The sequence below is a fragment of the Drosophila subobscura genome, chromosome J (genome assembly GCF_008121235.1).
Source record: "Drosophila subobscura isolate 14011-0131.10 chromosome J, UCBerk_Dsub_1.0, whole genome shotgun sequence".
NCBI classification, from domain to species: Eukaryota; Metazoa; Arthropoda; class Insecta; order Diptera; family Drosophilidae; genus Drosophila; species Drosophila subobscura.
The window spans coordinates 2,702,090-2,725,131 of record NC_048532.1 but is presented as its reverse complement, the minus strand read 5'-3'; the positions used below and the strand labels follow the sequence as shown (position 1 = coordinate 2,725,131).

The 23,042-nt window shown below is 43.3% G+C and overlaps 2 protein-coding genes across 5 annotated transcripts; both read left to right on the top strand.

Annotated features, from left to right (window-relative positions):
• Window positions 1–613: 613 nt before the first annotated feature.
• Window positions 614–22,999, top strand: LOC117895006 (trithorax group protein osa). Of its 4 annotated transcripts, none has more exons than XM_034802355.1 (6): window positions 614–950; window positions 10,037–10,043; window positions 14,809–20,518; window positions 20,600–20,728; window positions 21,075–21,351; window positions 21,865–22,999. In XM_034802355.1, the coding sequence occupies exons 3-6, from the start codon at window positions 14,824–14,826 to the stop codon at window positions 21,992–21,994; spliced, it is 6,231 nt and encodes a 2,076-aa protein (XP_034658246.1). In that variant the 5' UTR covers window positions 614–950; window positions 10,037–10,043; window positions 14,809–14,823; the 3' UTR covers window positions 21,995–22,999. The 4 variants fall into 4 exon arrangements, with proteins under 4 accessions (XP_034658246.1, XP_034658244.1, XP_034658245.1 ...); XM_034802353.1 differs by having other exon boundaries at window positions 21,075–21,790; window positions 21,856–22,999; XM_034802354.1 differs by lacking the exon at window positions 10,037–10,043 and having other exon boundaries at window positions 614–982; window positions 14,815–20,518; window positions 21,075–21,790; window positions 21,856–22,999.
• On the top strand, window positions 5,761–6,147 carry LOC117895010. The gene has a single exon (XM_034802360.1). The coding sequence runs from the start codon at window positions 5,794–5,796 to the stop codon at window positions 6,130–6,132; it is 339 nt and encodes a 112-aa protein (XP_034658251.1). The 5' UTR covers window positions 5,761–5,793; the 3' UTR covers window positions 6,133–6,147.
• Window positions 23,000–23,042: the final 43 nt, after the last annotated feature.

Below are 23,042 nucleotides of genomic sequence, written 5' to 3'. Positions count from 1 at the left end.
TTCCAAAAAGTGTAAGAGTGTGCGTGTTCGTGTGTGTTTGTGTCTGTGGTGCGGCGCGTCTCGTCGAGACAAGTGAAATTTTCTTTGTTTCCCAGTGGCACGAGTGTGGTGTGCGAGGGAGGAGTAAAGAAATGAAGTTGCCTTGAAACTGACTATGCTCCTCCCCCTCTAGACTCCCCCGTGAACCGAACATGATGTGTCTGCCTGTGTTGAAATATCTGTACGTAGGTGTGCGTGAGTGTCTGTGTGGCAATGAACCGTTCCATTATGAGCGTTTTTTGTTGTTTTTGCTGTTTGCTTTGCATTTATGTGTACAAATTATGTTTTACTACAAAAATTCAAGTGCTTAACAGAATGTTCAAAGAAAATGTGCAACAAGATGACGCCGTTAGGAAGCAGGACCAGCAACAACAATAAAATGAAGGCTGCTGGACAGGTTTCCCACGGCTAAAAAATAAAACGAGGAAAAGAAGGAGTAGGTAGGAGAAAAAGAAAGAGAAGCAATGCGTGCCCCGCCGCGAAAGCAAAGTGAAATTCATGACAAAAGCAGCAACAACAGAAGCAACATAGCGGCTAACCGAAACCGTTATTCAACAATTTCTTGAATCAAAAAAGAAAAAAGCGTCCAACAACAACAAAGTACAAGTGAAAGAAGCCACCAAATACTGGTTTTTTTAAACAACGAAAAAGCAAAAAAGAAAGAGGGAGAGAGAAAAAGTTGCTGCACGAGAAATCTCTCCATGTGTGCTTGTGTGTGCGAGAAAAGTAAAGTAAAGTGAAAAGCAATGCTATAAGGAATTACAACTAAAAGGCAAAGCTTATGTTGATTGCTGTTACACTAAATAACTGTTAAAGAATAAAAGAAATAACTCAAACAACGAAAAGGGAACGAGTGAAGGCCCCCCACGTGGGAGGAATTGGCGAAGCAAATATTCAACTTTAAAGCATTAGTCTTTTTCAAGGGCTCCACCACTCACTGGAGGTGAGGACTCATGCATACATGTTCATACTTACATACATATGTATGTATACTTAAGCTCTTCTCATATATTTTTATATCTGTCTTGGAAAACATAAGCTAGTGAATGCATAGCATAATTAAGCTGTTGCTGTGTGTCTTGGCAGATAATGAAAATAAGTGTGAGAGAAAGAGAGAATTAATAATTGTGTTGGTTTGGCTCTTTTTTTTCCTTTTTTGGGCGCATGTGAAATGGCTACAGGTGGCTTATTTACAGTTACTTTGAGCTTGCTTTCTGATAAGAACAGCTGCTGCTCTTGCTGTCGCCCTCCGTTCACGCCTTTTCTTGGGTTAGTAGGAGAGAGAGAAAAGACCTCTCTGCTTTTGGGGATTTGGACTGATTTATTGTGTATCTGCTATAAGCGCCCTAATAATTCCTATAAATATAAAGAGAAGGGACGTGTGAGACGCTTCTTACGCGTCACAACTTTTATACCCGGCACTCAGTACTACATCTGCACCTTAGCGGTTATTAAACATTATTTATTCATCTGTCATCTACGTCAACAACACTACTCACGCCAACACGTTCATTTTGCTCGCCACCCTCCCCTTGAGCAACGCACTGCAGAGTCAGGGCAGAAACGCGGCAGAGACGCTGCAGAGTGGCGGCAGAAGCAGAGACGTGTCAGAGGCAGAGGCCATAAACTGCGCGAAGCAGAGTATGAATGAGAGAATGTGTAAAAAACAAATACATATAAGCTGCGGGACGGGGTGGGTTTGGCCACTGCAAATTAATTTCTTCATTGTGGCTATAATAATGATCCAATCGGATCCCAATTTGGTGATCTGATAGATATGGTAATTCCCTACGGAATGGCTTTTAGTTTTCTGTTATCTTCAAAATTGTAGATTTGTAAGCACGTCATCTTCATGCAATCTCCCTATCAAATTATCTGGAATACCGAGCAACGTTTTCCCCGATCTCCCTTGCTGACCTCATGTCAACGTCACGTTTCTCAGTTATCAGCTTGCAAGAGTTTGTGAGAGCTGTGAGCGTCTCTTGCTCTGTCCCTCTCCCTCTATATCGATGTAAATACTGATTCATAAATTACTCAGATCAAACAGCATAAATAGCACACGGAAACACACAAACTATACCTTAACATCTATACATTCTTCAAATATGTGTGTGTGTTCTCGTCGTTGTTGGCTAATCTTGATCGGAATCAGGCATAACGGTTTACCGAAGCTGATAAAAAAAACAGAACAAATAATAATAAAAATGCTTGCAATGTTTCGGCACCACCTGAGGAGTTTTCGTTGGGTTTCGTTTTTTCTAACACTAAAAAGTATTCCATATAGTTTATATATTCTTAAAAATATGATTGGTACATTCACATATGTACATATCTAAGAAACAGTCGCATTTCATATTGGCTAGAGGATATCAAATCGCTTTAAATACATACAATATCTTATATTATAAACTCACGCTTTAGTTAGAGGAAACCCATCTTCAAAGAAATATTACAGTCACTAGAATTTTTGTATTCAAGGGGTGTAGACTTTTTGATGGTTCTTTTAGATACACAAATGTAATCGTATTAGAGAAGTTTGCAGTAATTTAAATTTAAATTTATTTTTTTCTATCAACCTCACTTTCAAAACAAAAAAAATAACTTCTCATTTTTGGTATTCATTCATTTGATTTGTTGATAGTTTTGTTGACGGGTAAGATAAAGAGAACTGAATCGATCTGTGGAACTGTTTTTTTTGTACAGCTGTGCGCGATTCGTTGAGGTTGATATTTCGATGTAGTCAATCTATCTGAGCGGGCGCCCCGATTCCCTACCTCACTTCCCCCATTTGTGCACTCTGTACTCTCTCATACCCCTCGAACTTTACCTATCTCTACGCCTATTGTACGCTTAAACGGTTTCTGTTTTATGAGCTGTTCTTTTCTTTCTATCTCTATCTTCCTCTTTCTGTCGCTCTGTTGTGCTTTTTGTGCTGAAAGCGTTTAACCGGTTTATTTCGAAACAAACAGCAGAGAAAACAAAAAACAGAACAAGCCAATACTGTTGGCTGTTTGTCTGCCTGTATCTCTGTATTTCTCGGTTCATGTGTGTGTGTTAACTGAATGATGAATAACGTTAGCTTTGAAGAAATAGTACCATTTGTGTTGGTTCTTTTTGCTCTGTATGAGCATCAAATAGTCATAAGCATAGTTTAAAGCGTATAGTTTATTTATGGAATAGAGATAATTATTGGTATAAAAATAGTGCAGTTAAACAGTAACTGTGGCTCTTTGCAACCACTATTATCTGTTAAGTTCAGATTCCCTGGAATTCTATGTTAAATCTACATATATGCTTATTTTCACAAAGTATTTTATATTTTGGTTTAAATAAGCTAAAATAGGCTTAATCGTGCTTTAAAAATAGAAATAAATAAACAATATACCCGAACATTTCTTCTACTTAGTCTAAGTCTTTTGTATGGCGATTATTGTATAGTATTTATGAAGTGCCATCCAACTTAGGATTGTAAGGCCCTTCAAAATTCAAGTTTATACAGAATTTTGTTCGCAAGTATAAAAAGATATGCTCCTAATTCAAAGTGGTAAACCTTGAGGTATCCGCAGCCTCATTTCACATTTTAACCTCTCTTTCTCCATAATGCTTTTTCCCAATTCTATACATTTACTTTGTACGGGACTTTTACCTTGTTTGCCCTTTTTGCCAAATTTTGTTAACTTGGTCTATTTTTATTATTAGTAATAGTGTGAGCGTAGATACAATCGAACAATTCCAGCTACCAACTCAATTGCTGGCTGGACAAAACAAAATAATAAAAAAATTTGAAATACACTTGTAACAGTGTGATATCCCATCCATCTGGATGCAAAATTTGGTGGCTCTAGCTTTTATAGTCTTTGATATTCAGGCGATTGTCAAGACGGACAGACAGACGAGCAAACGGACCGATCAATCGGAAACGTTTCCTTCTCTTCGTTACATATGTATGTACATCCACTTTTGAGGCTAAAAACAATTTACCCTATCTGGTCTACGAGTACCGGGTATAAAAACTACTATAACTTCCTCTCAAATTTCGCTGCCGTACTCGTTCTCAGGGTTTCCCCCAGGAAATTTTCAGTTTGAATTGAAAATAAATGTCACGTATGCAATATCAGTTTATAAATAAATAAATGACTCAAGCTAAAAGTATTTTTTGTGTAGTATATATTTATGGGTAGATATGTAAATATGTATGTACATGCATATACGGTTACATACACAAATCATTTACAAATTGACTCTCGAAATTGACTGTCTAACTTGTTGTTGCTTTTTGTTCCATTTGACACCTGTTTTTCAGTGCAAAAGGGAGTTTCGAGATTAAGCGAGAAGGGACGTGTGAGACGCTTCTTACGCGTCACAACTTTTATACCCGGCACTCAGTACTACATCTGCACCTTAGCGGTTATTTGTCAAATTTTTCATTTTTTCTTCATCTGTCATCTACATCAACAACACTACTCGCGCCAACACGCTCCTTTAGCTCGCCAACCTCCCCTAGAGCCACGCGAAGCAGAGTGTGAATGAGAGAATGTGCAAAAAACAAATATAAGCTACGGGACGGGGTGGGTTTAGCCACTGCAAATTAATTTCTTCATTGTGGCCATAATAATGATCCAATCGGATCCTAATTTGGTGATCTGATAGATATGGTCATTCCCTACGGAATGGCGTTTTTAGTTTTCTTTTATCTTCAAAATTGTAGGTTTGGGTTTTCGCCCTTTTGCGGGGCCGGAAGGGGGCGGGGCTTGTTTTTTAAATACACTGACTTCAGTGTGAGCATACAGCATTCTGGATGCAAAATTTGGTGGCTCTAGCTCTTATAGTCTCTGAGAACTAGCCGACAAACAAGACGGACGGACGGACGGACGGACGGACGGACAGACGGACAGACAGACATGGCTCAATCGACTCGGCTATTGATGCTGATAAAGAATATATAAACTCTATGGGATCGGAAACGTTTCCTTCTGTGCGTTACATACAACCGTTATTCGCACAATTATATTATATTATTATTATACAAACACAATATACCCTATTTACTCTCCGAGTACCGGGTATACAAATTGAATTAATGCGAAATATTTAAGCAACAAATGAAAGCAAATGAGGGGAAGAACCAAACGACGACTTATTTAAATTTGATATAAAATGAACATCAAAGACATTCACACTGTACGATCGTGAATTCAAAATATTCAAATATTTCTCCTCTTGCATTTTTTGTTGTATTTAAGCGCTTAGCGTAAGTGCAGGAAAGACACTTTCTCTGATCAACTCTTGTTCATCAATTTATCCTACATACACCCAATTACCAACTGAAAGTTGGTTTAGCAACAAGGATGTGTCGGAGTTTCTTAATCTTCTAATCTGCAATACATACATATGTATATATTCTTATAAAATATTTTGTAATTTTTTCCTTGTTCACAAGTACAATAGAGCATCCACAACTTAGATCATAAATGTGTTTACATATGTATGTACATATGTATGTATGTATGTATGTACTCCGCAATGCCTCGAGAAGACGATACCGTAGCAAGTGATAAATAAATAAATCAATAGTTTTATTTGGCATAGCAAGTAGGCTTAGGATTGGACTGTCATAACGAAACGTAGCAAGTTAAATCCATTAGTCATCAAATCTCTTCCAAAACATACAGTTCATATTTTGCTTATTGATAAGCATACATTTTTGAATTCATTTTTAAAATCAGATAAATTAACAATTTAAAAGGAGATAAAATGCCCTCGAGAGAAGCAGGAAGAGTGCCTGTAGCCCTCGTCAGACATCTGGTGGACCAGAGTCGCACTGAACGCGAGCTGATGGAGAAGGGAAAGGTTCTAAAGGAGCGTATAAATAAGATCGAGACCCTCCTCAAGCTGCTAGATGGTCGCGAAGACGAACTACTCTGCACGATCTGCAAGGGACAGGTCTATCAGCAGAGCACTGTTCGAGCGGTGCGCGATGGACTGTCCGCTAGGCTCACGGCCCATGTGTACCTATACAGTACGGCCCGTGGTCGGCTGATGCGTCTGCAGCAGCTAATTCATCGCGAGGAATCAACGGGGGCTCCCCGATAATTGAGGCTTGAGAGCTGGTCCTTAAAGAAGTATTTTTTTTTTTTTTTTTTTGCCCATCTATCGGTCTATTTGTTTTGTCAACAATTAAACGTAATTCTTCAAAAACGCCCACTAAATGTGGGTGTGTCTTATATCGTTTAGCAATACATAGCTGTACCAGCTAGTCATTTATCAATGGCCAATTGTTGACTCTTTTCCGTTTCCTCGTTTATCATATTAAATATCTTATCCTCTGTTCTCCTCGTTCTGTTCTCTCTTTTCTGGCTCTTCTATATGTGAAATCGAAATTTTCCTTGATTAGTGTGTGGCTAGTAGAAAGCAAAGCAGAACGGAACTAAAGTAATACCAATGGCAATAATTAGAACAGAATGCAAGTGGGATTGAATATTCTGCAAATGGAATGTGGATCACGGACCTCAAAACATTTAACATTTATTTGCAAAAACAAATAAAATGCTAATAAATTGAAATAAAATTAGCAAAAGCAACAAATACAACATGAAGAGGGAGAAGCAGGACAAATTCCGTTGTTTTTGTTACTTCTACCAATATTATAACAGATAAAGGGTTACCTTTATTTGTTGATTAGTACATGTAAAGTGTTTGTACAATCATTTCTTTTTTCTTTGCTCTATTTGTCCTTCTTTTTTGTTTAACCTTAGCTAGCTTGATTACAATAAAATCGCTCTTCATGGATGGCTCCTGTGCGCGAAAATTTGTTTAGGTTGTGCAATTCCCGTTCAAGAGAGATTTTACTGTACTCCTACTTACTCTTCTCTTTCTCTCGACTTGCTTGTCTCTCTTTACGTTCCCCCTTCCTTATTATTGTCACATTTCCACACTCATAATTTAAGCAATTAAATCATTATATGACAAATTTATTTCCAAAAAGCAAAAAGCAATGAAAAGTGCCATCAACAGCAACAATGACAAAACGAAACTGGCGGCATTGAGAAACAAACAAAACAACTCAAGCAAAAGCAAATAAAATGCTAATAAATTGAAATAAAATTAGCAAAAGCAAGAAATACAACATGAAGAGGGAGAAGCAGGACAAATTCCGTTGTTGTCGCTGATTTTGCTGGGTTGTTATTGAAGGGAAAAGGAGAAGGCAGGGTAAAATGCTTGTGCACTGCATTCGCAAAGCAATGAATGTGGGTGTGGGTAAGGGTGATGGAGAGGGCCACTGGAGAGTTGAGCGTGTAATTGAATGGTAAGATATGGAGTAAAGGAAGCGCGGGCAAGAAAAAGTGCAGCAACAGCGGTTCTGCGGTAAAAGAGGAGAAGAGTGTATGCGGCAAGGTGTATTTCTTGTACAAAGTTGTCTCTCTAACCATGGTAGAATTACTACTAGGTAACGGATTCACCACAGTGCTTCTCATTCGAGGCCGGTAAATCTTGTCAGTCGTTTGCCAAACGTCGACGAAAGAGGTTGTGTAGCGCACGAATTTTTTCATTGTCTTCTTCTTCTTTTTCTTCATAGCTTACGAATGAAGGCGTAAGCGGAAGACAATGAAATTAAGTACTGTACATGCAAGTACTTTTTTATTTTGGATGTATTTTTTATTTTTAGAAATGAAAATGTCTGCAAAATATTGTTTGCTGTGCCGATCCAAAACTTTGCATGGAAGTATTTTAGCTCCATTATTTAGCTCATTTATTATCGAACATCTTTTCTTTGCTGTCAGCAGAAACAATAAAAACGAAGAGTGCAGAACGTAAAACGTTTGCTATCTGCTAGAGAGAGATAGCTTGCCTCTCTGAGAGCTGAGAGAGCGTGGTGAATAAGCTTATGGGCCTGCACTCAGCTGACGACGTTACCTAGTAGTAATTCTACCATGTCTCTAACTGTCTGTTTCGCTCTCTTGCTCAACACACAAGCAAACGGAACAAAAATAGGCACGTTTTTATGGACATGTTTCAGAAATGCCGTACCTCGCACAAATACATCTTTGGCAGTAGGAGTTGGCGAAGGGAAAGAAGAGCGTGAACCGTGAAGCGTGGAGCGTGCAGAAGAGCCACAGAGCCTCACCGGCGGCAGAGAATGCAGCGAGACAGTGTGTGAGAATGGTGGACTAAAAAAAGGCAAGCATAAAAGCCAGTGAATGGTGAAAGAAGAGTGGGCAGTGGTGTAATCAGGGAGTCGGGGGAGTCGTTGTTATCATTGTTGTTATCATAAATTGTACCGCATGGATTGCTGTTCTTGCTTTTTCTTTTGCCATTGCTTCTCTGTATTTGATTTTGTCATCATCCTCTTAGGCAAACAGCGACTGCCAGAGTGGAAGAGCAACTCAATGAACATGTGGAGAGCACTCGACGACTCTCGCTCTTCCCTCCTCCCTGTCTAAATCGTTTTCGTCTCGCCAAACATTCGGCTCTGTCTCGGCATCGTCAACCGTTCGGCTCTTATTTTATGTATTACAGCATTTTGTAGTTGTGCTGGCGACAATAGTTCTAAAAAGATATAGCAGATACAGATAGAAAAGCAGCCACAAACTACAAATACATGCAGGATACACACTGTACACAGGTACAGATACAACAGTAGCGATTTACATTTGGCCCCCAAAGTGGCAACAACAAAAACAACAGCAACGGCACTTAATATCATGATGATGATCTCGTGTATGTTCGCGTTTGGCGCTCATTTACGTGGTTGTCTATCTTCTCTTCTTCTACGTGATTTTGATATTGAATAGCCAAAGTTTTCTTCCCAATATGAAAATAGGTTTAGAGATATGTATTTGTATTTTGATATACATATGTATGTACATATGTACATATGTATTTTAAATTCTGTTATTTTAAAAACCAATCTGAGAAATGCGTTTATGTACATATCCTCTGTCATCACCTCAACATGTACTGAAAGTAATTTACCAGAAAAGTCTGGGGGCTTTTTTTTGTGGCATTAAGTACTTTCAATAGGTTAAAGAGAAAAGTATACATTTTATGTTACAATATATAATTCGATTTTAAACAGTGTTTGGTCGTTTCAAGTTGTTTTATAGTTGTATTAATTTATATTCACCTATAAATTAATACTTATATACTTTTTATATGTACATATGTATGTATGTACATTTATGAATCAGAAAATATCCAATGAATTATTCTACAATACAATATCTGAAGGTGCCATTCGCAAAATTGCCGTATTTAAATTATAGGAAATATGTTAAATACAGAATATTCAATCAGACGATTTGTCATGTATTTACATACGTACATACATATGTAAATAAATTCAAGAGCTTCTCTTTCGAACACAATTTATTTTTTATTACTTACAAAATGTAGTAAAAATGTTATATATTTTAGCCGGGAATACAAAAATTTTAAGGTTCAATTGTATTGACATTCTTTATCTGATAACGTATCAGAAATGGAAAGTTAAATTAGAATGGGTTTGCAAAATTTAATACTCATTAGAATTCCAAAAGATTCCTTAGAAATCCATTTTCCCAGTTACTTTTCAATGTTCACCAATCCCAATTTGTGATCTGTAGAACGTTTCAATTAAGTTGGGGCTTGGGCCAGCATAAACAAACAAAAACCAAATATAATAAAGTAAAATAAAAAACACAATTTTTTTGTTGGACTGAACATTAGCCCAAACCAGCAGCCAGCCCCCAGTCACAGGCAGAGTACCAGACCGAGCTGTTGTAGATTGTGTAGAGGTCAAGGCTATAATGCTTCGTGCTTATACATATGTATGAGTCTGTATCTGTGTGTGCTTGCGGGAGAATGAGGGTCTGATACGATGCGAATACCCGACAGCAAAAGTGCAAATAAATTTGTGACGCATTTTTATTTTGTTATTGCAAATGATATATAAATACACACCAAAAGCAACGCCGATGCCGATACAAAACCCGAACGAATACTCGTACGAGAGCAGCAGCCTCAAATGAAATGAAAACGCGAATTGCGAACGAGAAAATAAGAAGGCGACGTAAGAGCACAACGAACCTTTGCGAAATGTGAAATTGAAATTATAAAATAAAACAAAGCAAAAGCTATAGCCCGAGGGGTGTTGTAACAAAACAACAATAACAGCAGCAGGGGCAATAGCAAACCCAATAGAAACAATAACAAAAAAATAAATATGTACATATGTACATATGTATGTATGTACATACTAGTAAAAGATTTTGATCAAGCCGAAGAACTGAATACCCTTGAAAAATTTGTTTTCTTTAGATTCCTTCAAAACTGTGTTGATAAATCCATGCAAAAATTTACATACTGCATCCCTACACAAAGAAATTTCTGGAAGAGTCAATCAATTTAGAAAAATATAATAAAGTTGGGAAGTTAAAATGTGTGGGAACAAAAGTCCACTTCACAGATCTGTAGGTCAGCAACAGACGCGATGTTTGTCACTTTTTTTGTTCCTGCTAGTCAGAGCAACTGCAACAAAAGTTATGGTTAGGGGTAAGAACTTCCTTTTTCTTAAGCTCAATAGATTCTTTGCGCGATTATGGTCGGATCGATCAATCCGATTATGGTCGGTGTGGGTCAGTGAATGAATGGGTGGAAAGAGTGGGCAAAATATCTAATAGTCAGATAGATGGATTGTCGTAGTAAGGGCATAACCAAAATCGTATAACAAAAACAACAGCTGCAGGAAGTCACAAAAACAAACGACAGAAATTAAAAAAATCAAAATCTGCGCCTAAAACGCATAAAACACAAAAAAGTTAAAATGTTATTATTTGTTGTGGAATTTCCAATGCGCTTTGTTCTTCTCACTTAAAACTCGAGTTATTTTATGGCAAAGTCTGTCTGTCCGTCCGTCTGTCTATATTTGTCGGGTTTTTAAGACAAGGCCAAAACGCAGGCAATTTTTAACTCCTTTTCTTTTTATCATTTTTGATGAGTAAAACCGCTCGCAGCTGTAAAATTACCATTTTTAATGGCAAATATGCGTATGCAAATCAAAGAGATAAAAAAATGAACGAAAGATGGAAGCAAAAGGGAAATGCAAAAATGTTTGCTAAAACACGAAGGAGAAAGCGAAATTATGGCCTGTTGCTGCTGTTGTTGCTGCTAGATTCGAGATGAACAATGGATAATGGAATTATTTTTAATTATTGTCGAGTTCATTCACATGAGGAAATCGAAAGGGACGGAATTTTTTTTCTGAATCATTCATTAGAACTTCGCGATATGTAAATGCCTTCAGTCGATAATAAATCTATTAAGGATTAATAGATTAATAAATAAATATTAATGAATATAAATATGTATTTACAACCATAACGAGAAGGGATGTGTGAGACGTTTCTTACGCGTCACAACTTTTATACCCGGCACTCAGTACTACATCTGTACCTTAGCGGTTATCTGATAGATATGGTTATTCCCTACGGAATGGCGTTTTTAGTTTTCTTTTAGCTTCAAAATTGTAGATTTGGGAGGTTTTCGCCCTTTTGCGAGGGCGGAAGGGGGCGGGGCATAAAGTTTATGGGGTCGGAAACGTTTCCTTCTGTGCGTTACATACAACCGTTATTCGCACAAATACAATATACCCTATTTACTCTTCGAGTACCGGGTATAAGAAATTACTTTTCAGTGGCTACCCTCCCAACCCTTCCAGCAGCTTTGTTTACTTTTTGCACATTCTCTCATTCCACACTCTGCTTCGTGCAGTGTACGTCTCTAGGGGAGGGGGGCGAGCTAAAAGAGAGTGTTGGCGTGAGAAGTGATGTATGTAGATGGCAGATGTAGAAAAAATGTAAAATTCGAAACAAAAAACACTATTGGGTATAAGAGTTGTGACGCGTACGAAGCGTCTCACTCTTCCCTTCTCGATTTTCTTTATTTACCTCTTTAATTAGAAAAAACCTTTAAAAATCGGGTAGTTTCAAAAAACTACCATATCCCGACGTGATGGGTGTGATCTTTTTTAGTGCTATTATAACTTCATAAAAATGTCCACAGAATCCAAAATCTAAACAATATGTAATTGAAGTATAAACATACATACATGCATACATAAATGAACATTTTTTATTATTTTATATTTATTTATTAATATACATATGTACATATTTATGTATGTATACATATGTATGTATGTACATACATATGTACATATATGTATGTATGCAAGAAAAAGCCAAGGTATGGTACTGACTGTTATGTTAGCGAATGCTTTGAAGCAATTTGATGGATCAAGTATAAATCATTTTGAAATATACATACATATATGTATGAATGCTAGGCTTTAATTTTTGTATTTATTTATATTTTAAACAAATGAACATGAAATACATGAACAGTACATACATACATAAATATGTACATACATACATAAATATGTACATACATACATATGTATGTACATAGGTAGAACAAAGTACACATAGAAAATGACAATTAACAATTTCGGACTAAACACAAATCCATTTTGTTGAATAGCTCTTGACGGACGGTCTGTCGGACGGACCACTCCGCTGCGTCTCCGATCCGTTCGTCCGTTTCGTTCCGTCAACAATTTCAGGGCAAGTCAAAATAGATATTTTGCCATGTCTTCTTTTGCCCCCACTCGTATGTCTGATTGTTTCCACTATTTTGGCTTATAAATATATTTTAATTTGTTTATGTTAGAAATTATGGCTGTTTTCTCTACCCCCACTAATGTTATTATCTCTGTCATAAATTCTTATACTGTACTGTATTGTATACCTGTTTCATTTAAATATTTATCGCGAATTTGTTTATCGCGTTGGCAACACGTGAATAGTGCTTTCGCATTACTTCGGGGGTGGGTACAGTGGTAGTTCCCCAAAACATGGATATCTGATGAATGAATATCCATAAAAAGTTCAGAGTTAATTGCACTAACCGTGCCCTGACTTCTACATATGTACAAATGTATGTATTCTTTTGCATTTCAAAGCATAATATTTTCCAGACGATAAGGTAAAACCATTAAAGATGCATTCATCTGCTTTTCAGAATGGCTAAGTTCATTACAACCAGATGTAAGATACTTAAGTTATATAAAAAAAAGAAGCAGAGTTCAAAAATTCTTTCTAGCATAGAAAAAAAAATGTTCAAACCATTTCAAAGCCCCATATCTTACATTAGAAAATGAATCTCTCTTATATTCATATTTCTTCTTAAAATTGTTTTACATTTCGAAAAACTCTCACCATTGTGACGACTGATTTCTTTTTAGTCAGCAAAAGGCAGCAATGTTTGGCCTATGGCATACTTAAGTATTACTTACCGACCATTAAATTTTCGTAAGCTTTGTGGGGATATCCTTCCGTTTATAATTAATCTTGAAGCAAAAAGTGGAAAATGGTTGGATTTCGTTCTTGGATAGACTGTTCTTATCTGACGTAATTCCATTCGCTTGCTGATTTACTCTAATTTTTCCCGCCATATCCATCCATTTCATTCCATATATGATTCATATTGGGAGCATTTCGTGCTGTGTTTTTTTTTGTTTTAATTGGAAAGTAGGTTTATTTTCGTTCACGTTCTTCAGAGAGTCGTTGAACTCAATCTCTTGCTCTTTGTCTCATTTTTTTGACTGAGTCTCACTGTCTCTGTGCCTCTAAGTATTTGTTGTACGAGTATAAGGTATGTTTGTTTTTAGCAATTTCATCATCATTCTATGGAGTTTGTTCATATGCGATAAGGATTCGAGTTTGATGGCTTATAGCCATATAATAAATACTTTTTGACATGCTAAATATTATAAACAAGAAAAGAAAGTGTAAACTTTGGTTTGTTTGCTGTCCGGGCCTAAATGGATAATATGGAATGTTTCTTAACAATTAAATGCTTCAATTAAATGAAAACTATGGAAAATGTAGTAGGATAAGGGGTATATGTATATTCCTTAAGGTCATTTGTCAAGTTATGCACATTTGATTCGTTGAAAAATTGCTTAGAATGTTAAACCTCTTTTTTTTCTTTTTTCTTTCTACATATATTTTAATTTATATTTTCTTCTACATTTTATCTTGGTACACTCGGTACTCGAAGAGTAAATAAGGTATATTGTATTTGTCTGAAGGAAACGTTTCCGACCATATAAAGTATATACATATGTATGTACATATATTCAAGATCAGCATCAATAGCCTTCCGTAAATCCGTCCGTCTGTCCGTCTTGTTTGCTGCCTGTTTCTCACCAAATGTAATGTGAAGAGTCATTTAATATCACACAGAATCAAGTTTGCTTTAAAATTGAAGCACACCCCTTCCGCAATTTTGAATATAAGAGAAAACACCGTTCTCTAGGGAATGGCCTTATCTGTCAGATCACCGAATTGGGAATTGATGCGATCACTTTTTCAGCCAGAATGAAGAAATTAATTTGCAGTGGCTACCCCGCACCCCGTCCAGAAACTTTGCTTATGCTTGTTAGTTGTTGACAATTCTTTCCCGCTCGCACACTCTAGAGGTACATAGGTGTAGATGTAAGTGTAGATGACAGATGTAGAAAAAACAATTCGAAAAAAAGTTGTTTGTATCACACTAAGGTTACATACATACATACGTATGTACATACATATGTATATGCTGACTGAGTACCGGGTGTAAAAGTTGTGACGCGTACGAAGCGTCTCACACGTTCCTCCTCCTCGTTTTTTTCTCATTGAAGTGATGTAACAATTTCCTTTGTATTTACGGTATCAATCCCAATTGCTCTTTCAGGCTACCACAATGGACCCCAACAGACATCACGAATATCAGACGCATCATCAGCAGGCGGTGCGCCAGTCAATGCCACTGCACCACCAAACACATCCACATCCTCCGCATCACCAGCAGCAGCAGCAGCTGCTGCACCACCCACCACCGCCGCCACAGCCACAGCAACAGCAACCTCAACACCACCTCCAACAGCAACAGCACCCGCATCCCCATCCGCGTGCCTCCACCACCAGCTATGGGGCACATCCTCCTCATCCCGGAGGAGAGGAGCAGCGCTCCCGAACGGCCCTCTACATGATGAACAGCAGCGGAAATCGAGGGACACAGGCTGGAGCACCCTCGCAACCTATGCCCCCGGCAGGTGCTGCTGCTGCCACTGCCACATCCTCAAGCGATCCGCATTTACAGTACTACACCTCCAATCGGGATCTGACGGCTGCCAAGAAGCTGCCACAGCAGCTAGAGCCGCTGGAGCCGCCACACCCCATCTGGCCGTACAAGACGGGGCAATCGGTGCCATCTCCAGCACCGCCAGCGGCCTCGGGTCTGCGCCACCACCACGGGAATCCCGCCATGTACTCCACCAGCAGCCAGCAGCAGGCGACGCAGGCGCACAGCACGGCCTACTGGCCGCCACCGGACGAGCAGATGCACCATCAGCTGCCGCAGCAGCTGCAACAGCAACAGCAGCATCAGAGGTACTCCTCCTACGGCCAGAAGCCACAGCCAGGAGGAGGCATTGCCTCAGGATACGGAGTAGAGTTTGGCCCAGGGCAACAGCCAGGAGCACAACAGATTAGTGGTCGGCCCCACCCCGGCTATGCCCCACAGCCCGGGTACGGGACACAACCCGGATACGGCCCACAGCCTGGAGTGGGAGGACAGCCCGACAGCAGATTTGGGACTCATACGGAGACTGGCGGCTATGGCACACAGCCAGGCGTGGGCGGCAAGGCGGGGGGATATGGGGGAGCCAGCATCAGCAGTCCGCACCCGTCCACGCCCACACCGCCCACTGCCACATCGACCCCCCAGTCGCACCACCAGAGCCTGTACATGCCGATGCCGCAGTTTAGCACGGAAAAGTTCCAGACGACGGTCCACAATGCCATCGAGAGGTATGTGCGGGAGACGCCAGCTCCCAGCTTGGATTATCCCGCTTCTCGGGGGATAGCAGCAGCGGGTTTAGGAGCGGGAGGAGGAGGAGCAGGATTGGGTGGGGGAGGGGGAGGAACAGTCTCCGCCTATGGAAGAGCCACTGGTTATGGGTATGCCAAGGTCTCCTCCTCCAAGGTTCCTTCTGCCACCTCGTCCACGAGCTACGTGAAGCTCGAACCGGAAAATGCTCTGGCCGGGTCCCTGCCGCAGCCCAAACGATCCTCGCTGTACCACAATCCGTACAACACAGCGCCGCAGCCACCGCCGCTGCTGCCACCACCGCCGCTTTCCGAGGCGCCGCAGCGACAGCGGGACTCCTCGCCGGCAATGGCTGCCGTGGCCACGCCCCCACATGGATATCCCACCAAATACGGGAAACTCCTGCAGCAGCATGGCACGGGAGCGGTACCGGGAACAGGAACAGGAAGTGGAACTGGAACTGGAACGGGTGCCACGCCGTACTCCACGTACTACCACCACGGACACCACGGGACACCTTCGCCCGCGGCAGGCGCCGTGGCCTCTCCCACTCCTCCCGCCCCGCCGCCTCCACTTGCCAGCCAGCTGTCATCCGCCTCCGCCTCCGCCTCCTCCTCCAGCAGCAGCACCACGCTGCAGGTGTACCCCCACGGACCGGACATCTGTTACCAGCCGGTGCCGGTGGCAGCAGCCCAAACCCAGAGTCAGGGACAAGGTCAGGGAAATGCAACGACTGCTGCCAAGAAGTCACCGGCTGTGTCGAAACCCAATTACCGGGCGCTGATCAACGACATGCTGAAGCGGAACACCGCCAGCGAGCAGGAGCTCAATCTGCAGATCATCAAGAAGACCCTCAACATGGAGCCGCCGCCACGAAACCATGTCCATGTCCTGCCAGCGGCCACAAGAGTCATCCAACAGGTGGCACCGCCTGCACCAGTACCTGCTGCAGCGCCAGCACCTGCGCTCTACTCCCCCCTGGATCTGTCCATGCGAACGGTGAAGCAGACGGCAGACTCGACGGAATACAAGTACCAGCGTCCTCAGCATCAGACCCCAACAACGACGACGACGGAGTACAAGGCTGTCCAACAGCCGCACCTGGTGGTAGGAGGAGGAGGATTGGGTCTACCGAGGTTCGACATCACAGCGAGCTTCTCGGCAGCAGCGAGCCGGGGAACGGGAACGCCAGCGAGTCCCGCGCCAACGGCTGTGATACGACAGGCCCCTGCCACAACAGTTCCTCATCTGCCACCTGTGGCTGCCCCTTTGGCTGCTGCTGCACCAGCTCCTGCTTTGGTGATCAAATCCCTGCAGCAGATGCGTCCCAGTGTGCTGGAGACGAATCCATATGCCAAGCGGCATAAGCAGCCGCACCAAAAACTGCCCCCCGAAACGAGCATCGTTCAGGTGCTGCCCAAATCCCTGCCGCAACTGATGGAACTCACGCCTGCACCTTCTCCATCGCCCTCGCAGTCGCCATCGCCCAGCCCCCAGCACCAGCACCAGCACAACAGCAGCAATCCCAACTATCTGGGCAGGAAGCGGCATCTGCAGGAGTACAATCAGGCGGCGGCCAAACAGGCGCGTCTGGATGCAGCCATGGAGGCGGCAGTGTCCGCTCCAGTGCCGGTGATAGCCGTCAATGAGCAGGCGCTGGCCGCCAAAAGAGAGAGGGAGCGGGAGCGGGAGAGAGAACTGCAGCCCGAACCGAGCACAACCTCCGCCCCGACCACCTCCATGTCCTTGTCTATGGCTGTGCCCAAAGCGGAGCCACGCATCCGTACAAAGGCAGAGCTGAAGGGATTCACGTTTACGCCGCCCGTGCTGGTCACCTCAACGACGTCTGCCACTAATTCAGTATCAGTAGCCCCTCCAGCTGCCATCCTGCCGCCTCCTCCTGCAGTCACAGTTGCACGGCCGCCACCGAGCCATCAGGTGACGAACCACATACAAATCAAGCTGGAACCGGCTCCACCCCAGGCGACAAACCATCCAGGAGCAGGAGGCGGAGTAACAGGAGCAGATCTCGGCCTACTCGAGGAGGATCTGGGCTTCAAGGGAAGCCTGCTGGACTGCTGGGGCAGCACCTGCAACAACCTGGTGGAGCAACTGCTCAACAAAGCCCAACCAACGGTGATGCCCGCATGCTCCAGCAGCAGCATCAAGCTGGAGCTCAGCGAAGATGATCTCCCCGTGGCACGGATCCTCAAGCGGCAGCCACCAGCCGCAGCAGCAGATGGGGAATCAGCGGCCACCACAACCACCCAAGTGACGACGACCACAAATGGCATCTGCTCCTCGTTGGGAAATGGCGGGGCAGCGCAGAAGAAGCTGAGCAAAGTTGAGCGGGAGAAGAAGCGGCTGCAGCAGGAGCAAAGGATAGCGGCCAGGCTGGCGCCCAAGGCGGGACAGAGCAGCTCCTCGGAGAGCGACACCACAGAGCTGCACAGACGGACAACCGAGCGGCAGAAGAAGCCGCTCCTCATGCGGAAGGGCCGTGCCAGGCAGAGGTCCCTGGGTGGCCAGACGGGCAAGAGCAGCCAGCAGACGGGCCAAAGCACGGCCGAGGAAGCAGCCGCAGTAGCGGCAGCAGCGGAAAAGGGTGGCAGCCAGCCCTCCACCAGCGAGGAGAGAGCGTCCAAGAAGGAGTCTGTAAAGCGGGAGTCAGTGCCGCCTCCGCCATCTGCCTCCAACAAAGTGCAGCACGAGGGGACGGCAAAGGCCAAGGGAAAGGCCAAGCAGCAGCAGAGTCTGGAGAACACCAGTGCCAGCGACGACGGGGAGGAGGAGCAGGAGGAGGAGGTGGATGAAGAAGAGGATGAGGAGGAGGAGGAGGCGAAGAAGGAGAAATCAGGCAAGACTCTGCATCACAGAAAACAGCAGCAGCAGTCGAATCCCCCCCTCAAGCACCGCATCCTGAACACGATGACCCGCTCGAAGCATCGCAAGGAACTGGAGCTGCAGCTGGCCAACAGTAAAGTGCTCCGAAACGACAAGATAATCCGCAACTCCACAACCAAGATAAAGCGGAAGTACGTGCGCAAGGTGGTGGACAGCAAGAAGGAGATGATGGTCACGCGACTGCGCAACAAGCGCGGCCTGGATGCCATGGACTCCAACTGCAGCCAGCAGAATGGCCGCACCAAGCTCAAGGGGAAGCAGCTGCAGTCTACAGGAGGTCCTACCAAGAGTAAGACCTCGCCACAGCAGCAGCTGTACCTGGAGGAGTATCGCTACAAGGTGGCCCTGAAGATACCCCATCGCCTGATATCCATCAACAAACTGAACAAGGTGGCCGCCTCCCTGCCTGATCTGGAGCGGAGGGACATTGGCCAGGAGCTGGCATGCTTCAAGAGCCGTGCCGGCGGGGGCAGACCCCGTACAAAGGCCGCTAGCAAGCAGCATCAGGAGAACACGCCCAAGTCTATAATTGATGTACTCCACCTGCGCGTGACGAATGGCACCAGCGGCAGCAGCAGCGGACGGAAGACCACGGTCTCCGTGTCAGCCCCGGCCTCCACCAACCTGCACCTGCACAGCGAGACTTCGCAGACCTCCGCCTCGAATTCCTTGTACGAGCAGCCGCAGCAGCAGGAGCCACCGCCGCCGCCGCCAGCCAACGCCGAGACGACAAGCAGCTGCCTGGACGATCCCAGCCGGCGGCACTTTAGCATCTTCGACACCAAGGTCTTGCAGAGCAAGACCCGCACCGAGTCGAAGCTCCAGCAGCGGCGCGAGATCATACGCGAGATATTTGTGGGTCCCGAGAGGCCCGCCTCGGCCCCGCCAGAGTGCGTCCAAGAGGCGGGTGGCGGAGCCGACAACGAGGAGGAGGCGGCCATCAGCTACCAGAAGTACGAGGAGTTTCTCGACCAAATGAACAGCATTGTGAGCGCCAACGACAACAAGCTGCTGGCCCGCAGGACACTCGTCGAGGACAAGCAGCCCTCCGCCACTCAGTGTACGCACAAGCGGAAGTATCTGCGTCGCAAGGGCAGCTCCGGCTTCGACTACATACGCAAGAAGAAGCGACCGACGCCGGCCTCCAGTCACCAGAACCAGCAGAGCCACAACCAATCCGCCGGCCACACCCATGTCACATCCAATCAGCATGTCCTCTCCGAGCAGAATCAGAGTGCGGCCGATGAGCGACTGGACGACACCGACAGCACCATTGCGGGCAGCTCCCATCTGCCGGCGAAGATAAAGACCGAGATGGATGTCCTGCGCGAGATCCAGAAGTGGGTCCTCAACAAGGGCGTGGGCCAGAGCACGATGCACAAGGCCGCCCGCCAGGGGCTGATCGATGTAGTGGTCTACTGCCTGGATCGCATGCACATGAATCCCGACCAGAAAGACAACGCTGGGTACACGCCACTGCACGAAGCCTGCACTCAGGGCTGGCTGGAGATTGCCCGGATACTGCTCCAGTTCGGGGCCAATCACTCGGAGGCGGCCCAGTCGGGCATCCGTCCGCTCCACGGAGCCATTGAGAACGATCACGAGGAGGTGGTGCGACTGCTGCTCTCCTACGGAGCCGACCCGTTGCTGGCAACGTACTCAGGTGGGTATCGGTGAAATTGAATTGAAATCCCCTCAGGAAACCCTCAAACACATCTAACCTTGATGTCTCCCTTCTGCTCAGGTCAAACTCCGCTGGCGTTAGCTTCAAGCAAGCTGATGAGTGGCATTCTGAGCGAGCACCTCAGCGATGCACAAAGTGCCGCCGCTGACATTCATCCAATTCGATTCCAAGGACCATGGGACATCTTTGGTGAGTGGAACATCTGGAGATGGAAAGAAACGTCAGTCCAGGATCTTCAATGCATACATATAGATAAGCAGAGAACCTCTCATTTATGAGAATACCCATCCGGTATACTTGCGCATAAATACACATTGATGGCACCCATGGTTGCGACTGCTTCCTTGTGGAATCTGAGTGATCAGTTTCATCTGTAGTAATTGGCATTCGCGTGGATTGAATGAAGCCTTAATCTACCAATCTCCTCACTTTATATGGGGGAATAAAAAAGTTGTTTTGCATTCCTTTCATTGCCCTTTTATTTATCTAGGAGATCGTATTCTAATAGTTTCAATCTTTCGTTAATCTATTTCAGATGCTAAGGAATATGGTTATGATATATTCGATAATGTACCGAACACAGCTTGTGATAAGAGCAGAGCTCGACGTAGAGAAAGGAAAGAGGTGAATCAGAAGCAGATGCAGCAGCAGAAGCAGAATTTGTTCAGCAACGGTAATGGAAATGTACTGTTAGCAGCCAAGAAGGAAGCGCAGCAGGAGGAGCCGGAGAAGAAGGTGGAGACAACGATAAGGCAGAATGGGGAGACAAGTGCAACAAAGACTGGAATACATGTGTCAGCAGCAGCTACAACAAAAGCGATGATGGTGAAAGTGGAGCCAGGAACCGAAGAGGAGGAGCATCAGCAGCAGCAGGAGGAGGATAGCAATAACAATAAGAACAACAACGAGGAGGAGCTGAATGTAAATGTTGAGAATAATTTAGTAACAAGCGTTGTGACTGTTAAGAATGAAGTGAAGACGGAACTGGATGTGGATATGGATGTGGATATAAATATGGATAGGGAGAGGGAACGAGAACGAGAACGGAATAGACTTGATGACGAGGATCTGGCGGACAGCGAGACAATGGATGTAGACGAATTGAATGGTGATATTTTTGAATTTGAAGAGGCCGACGTGCCCCTACCACCACTGTACTTGCTCAAAGATGAGGGCAGTGACAAATGGGTACTACTGAACGATTTGTGCAATTTACTTAAAGTTAAATCAAAGGATACGCTTCTCAACAAGGTACGCTAGACCATCCCATATATGGTTTCAAGTATTTAACAATTTTTCTCCTCTTCCTCCCACAGCTCTGTCCGAGCAGCAACAACAACAACAACAACATTGCGTTGCCCAACACCCAGAAGCAGTTGCTGCGGGAGTTCAAGATCGATGATTTCCTGGAGAAGGCTACCTGCTTGCAGCTCCTGTGCGCCGGCGAGAAGCTGAACATGTTCAGCTCATCGAAGGTGGTGCTCATCAAATACAACGACAGTGTCAAGAACTTGTTGGGCGTGAAGACAATTTTAATGAAATTTTAAAGAGATATATGTACATGCATGTTCTGCATATTTAGCAACCAGAACGAGATGAAGGGAACCCCCTAGATAATTGATGAACAGAGAGATACACCCTAGTACTAATGTGCAAACAGAGAGCAAACCAATTTGAAGGAAACAGAAACTATTAGTACGAATATAATTGTATCGAAATTTAGATACGATAAATACGGTATATATTTTAGCTATTAGCTAGTTTTTACCACACACACGTCTTTGTCTTTGGAAGATGGAAGATCTTTTTTAAAGAAAATTAAATTAGAGCTAATGCAAAGTGATACAAAGGTGCTATACACACTCAAAACGAAGAAAAACGAAAATGGGTAAAATGCAAAATTCGATGCAAATCGAAAAATAGAGGAGAGGGAAATAGAGAGCGGGAGAAACAGAGAATATTGATGAAATCTGGAATCTATTGCAAATTAGAGAGTCTAATAAACCGAGGGAAAGATAGAAATTGGAATGATATGTAATGCTGTAAAAGAATCGACAGACAGAGACACAAACAACAAAAAATGTATGCCAGCCAAGCAGCTAAAGAAAATTAATATATGTATTGTATATTAAATATCTAGGGATAATGTGTAATCTATGGTTTTAAAACAAGCAAAAACAAATTAGCAAAAGTATAGGCGTAATTCTTAAGAGATAAATTGTACTCAGATTAGAGAGAAGAGTGTATTTATGTATTGTGTATTTTTAAACGAAATTATTAACATAACGTACAGAATAGAATATATTGTATATATCAGACTATAATGTAAATCAATTCAGATAGATTTGTAATTTTCTATGTATGTATGTAATTGTCATGCGTAAGTTTTGTGCAACCATAAAACAGACTAAAACCATAAAACAAAAACTAAAACAGAAAAATATATGAAATGTGAACTTTTGGCAACTTGAAACAAGTGTTTTTTTTTGTTATGAAAAACGAG

What these genes read in the sequence shown, in the direction of transcription:
- LOC117895010 (XM_034802360.1), top strand. Translation starts at nt 5,794, where the DNA reads ATGCCCTCGAGAGAAGCAGGAAGAGTGCCTGTAGCCCTCGTCAGACAT.
- LOC117895006 (XM_034802353.1), top strand. Translation starts at nt 14,824, where the DNA reads ATGGACCCCAACAGACATCACGAATATCAGACGCATCATCAGCAGGCG. An exon ending in GTTGCTGGCAACGTACTCAG is followed by an intron (nt 20,519 to 20,599) that starts GTGGGTATCGGT and finishes CCTTCTGCTCAG; the next exon opens with GTCAAACTCCGCTGGCGTTA. An exon ending in AGGACCATGGGACATCTTTG is followed by an intron (nt 20,729 to 21,074) that starts GTGAGTGGAACA and finishes AATCTATTTCAG; the next exon opens with ATGCTAAGGAATATGGTTAT.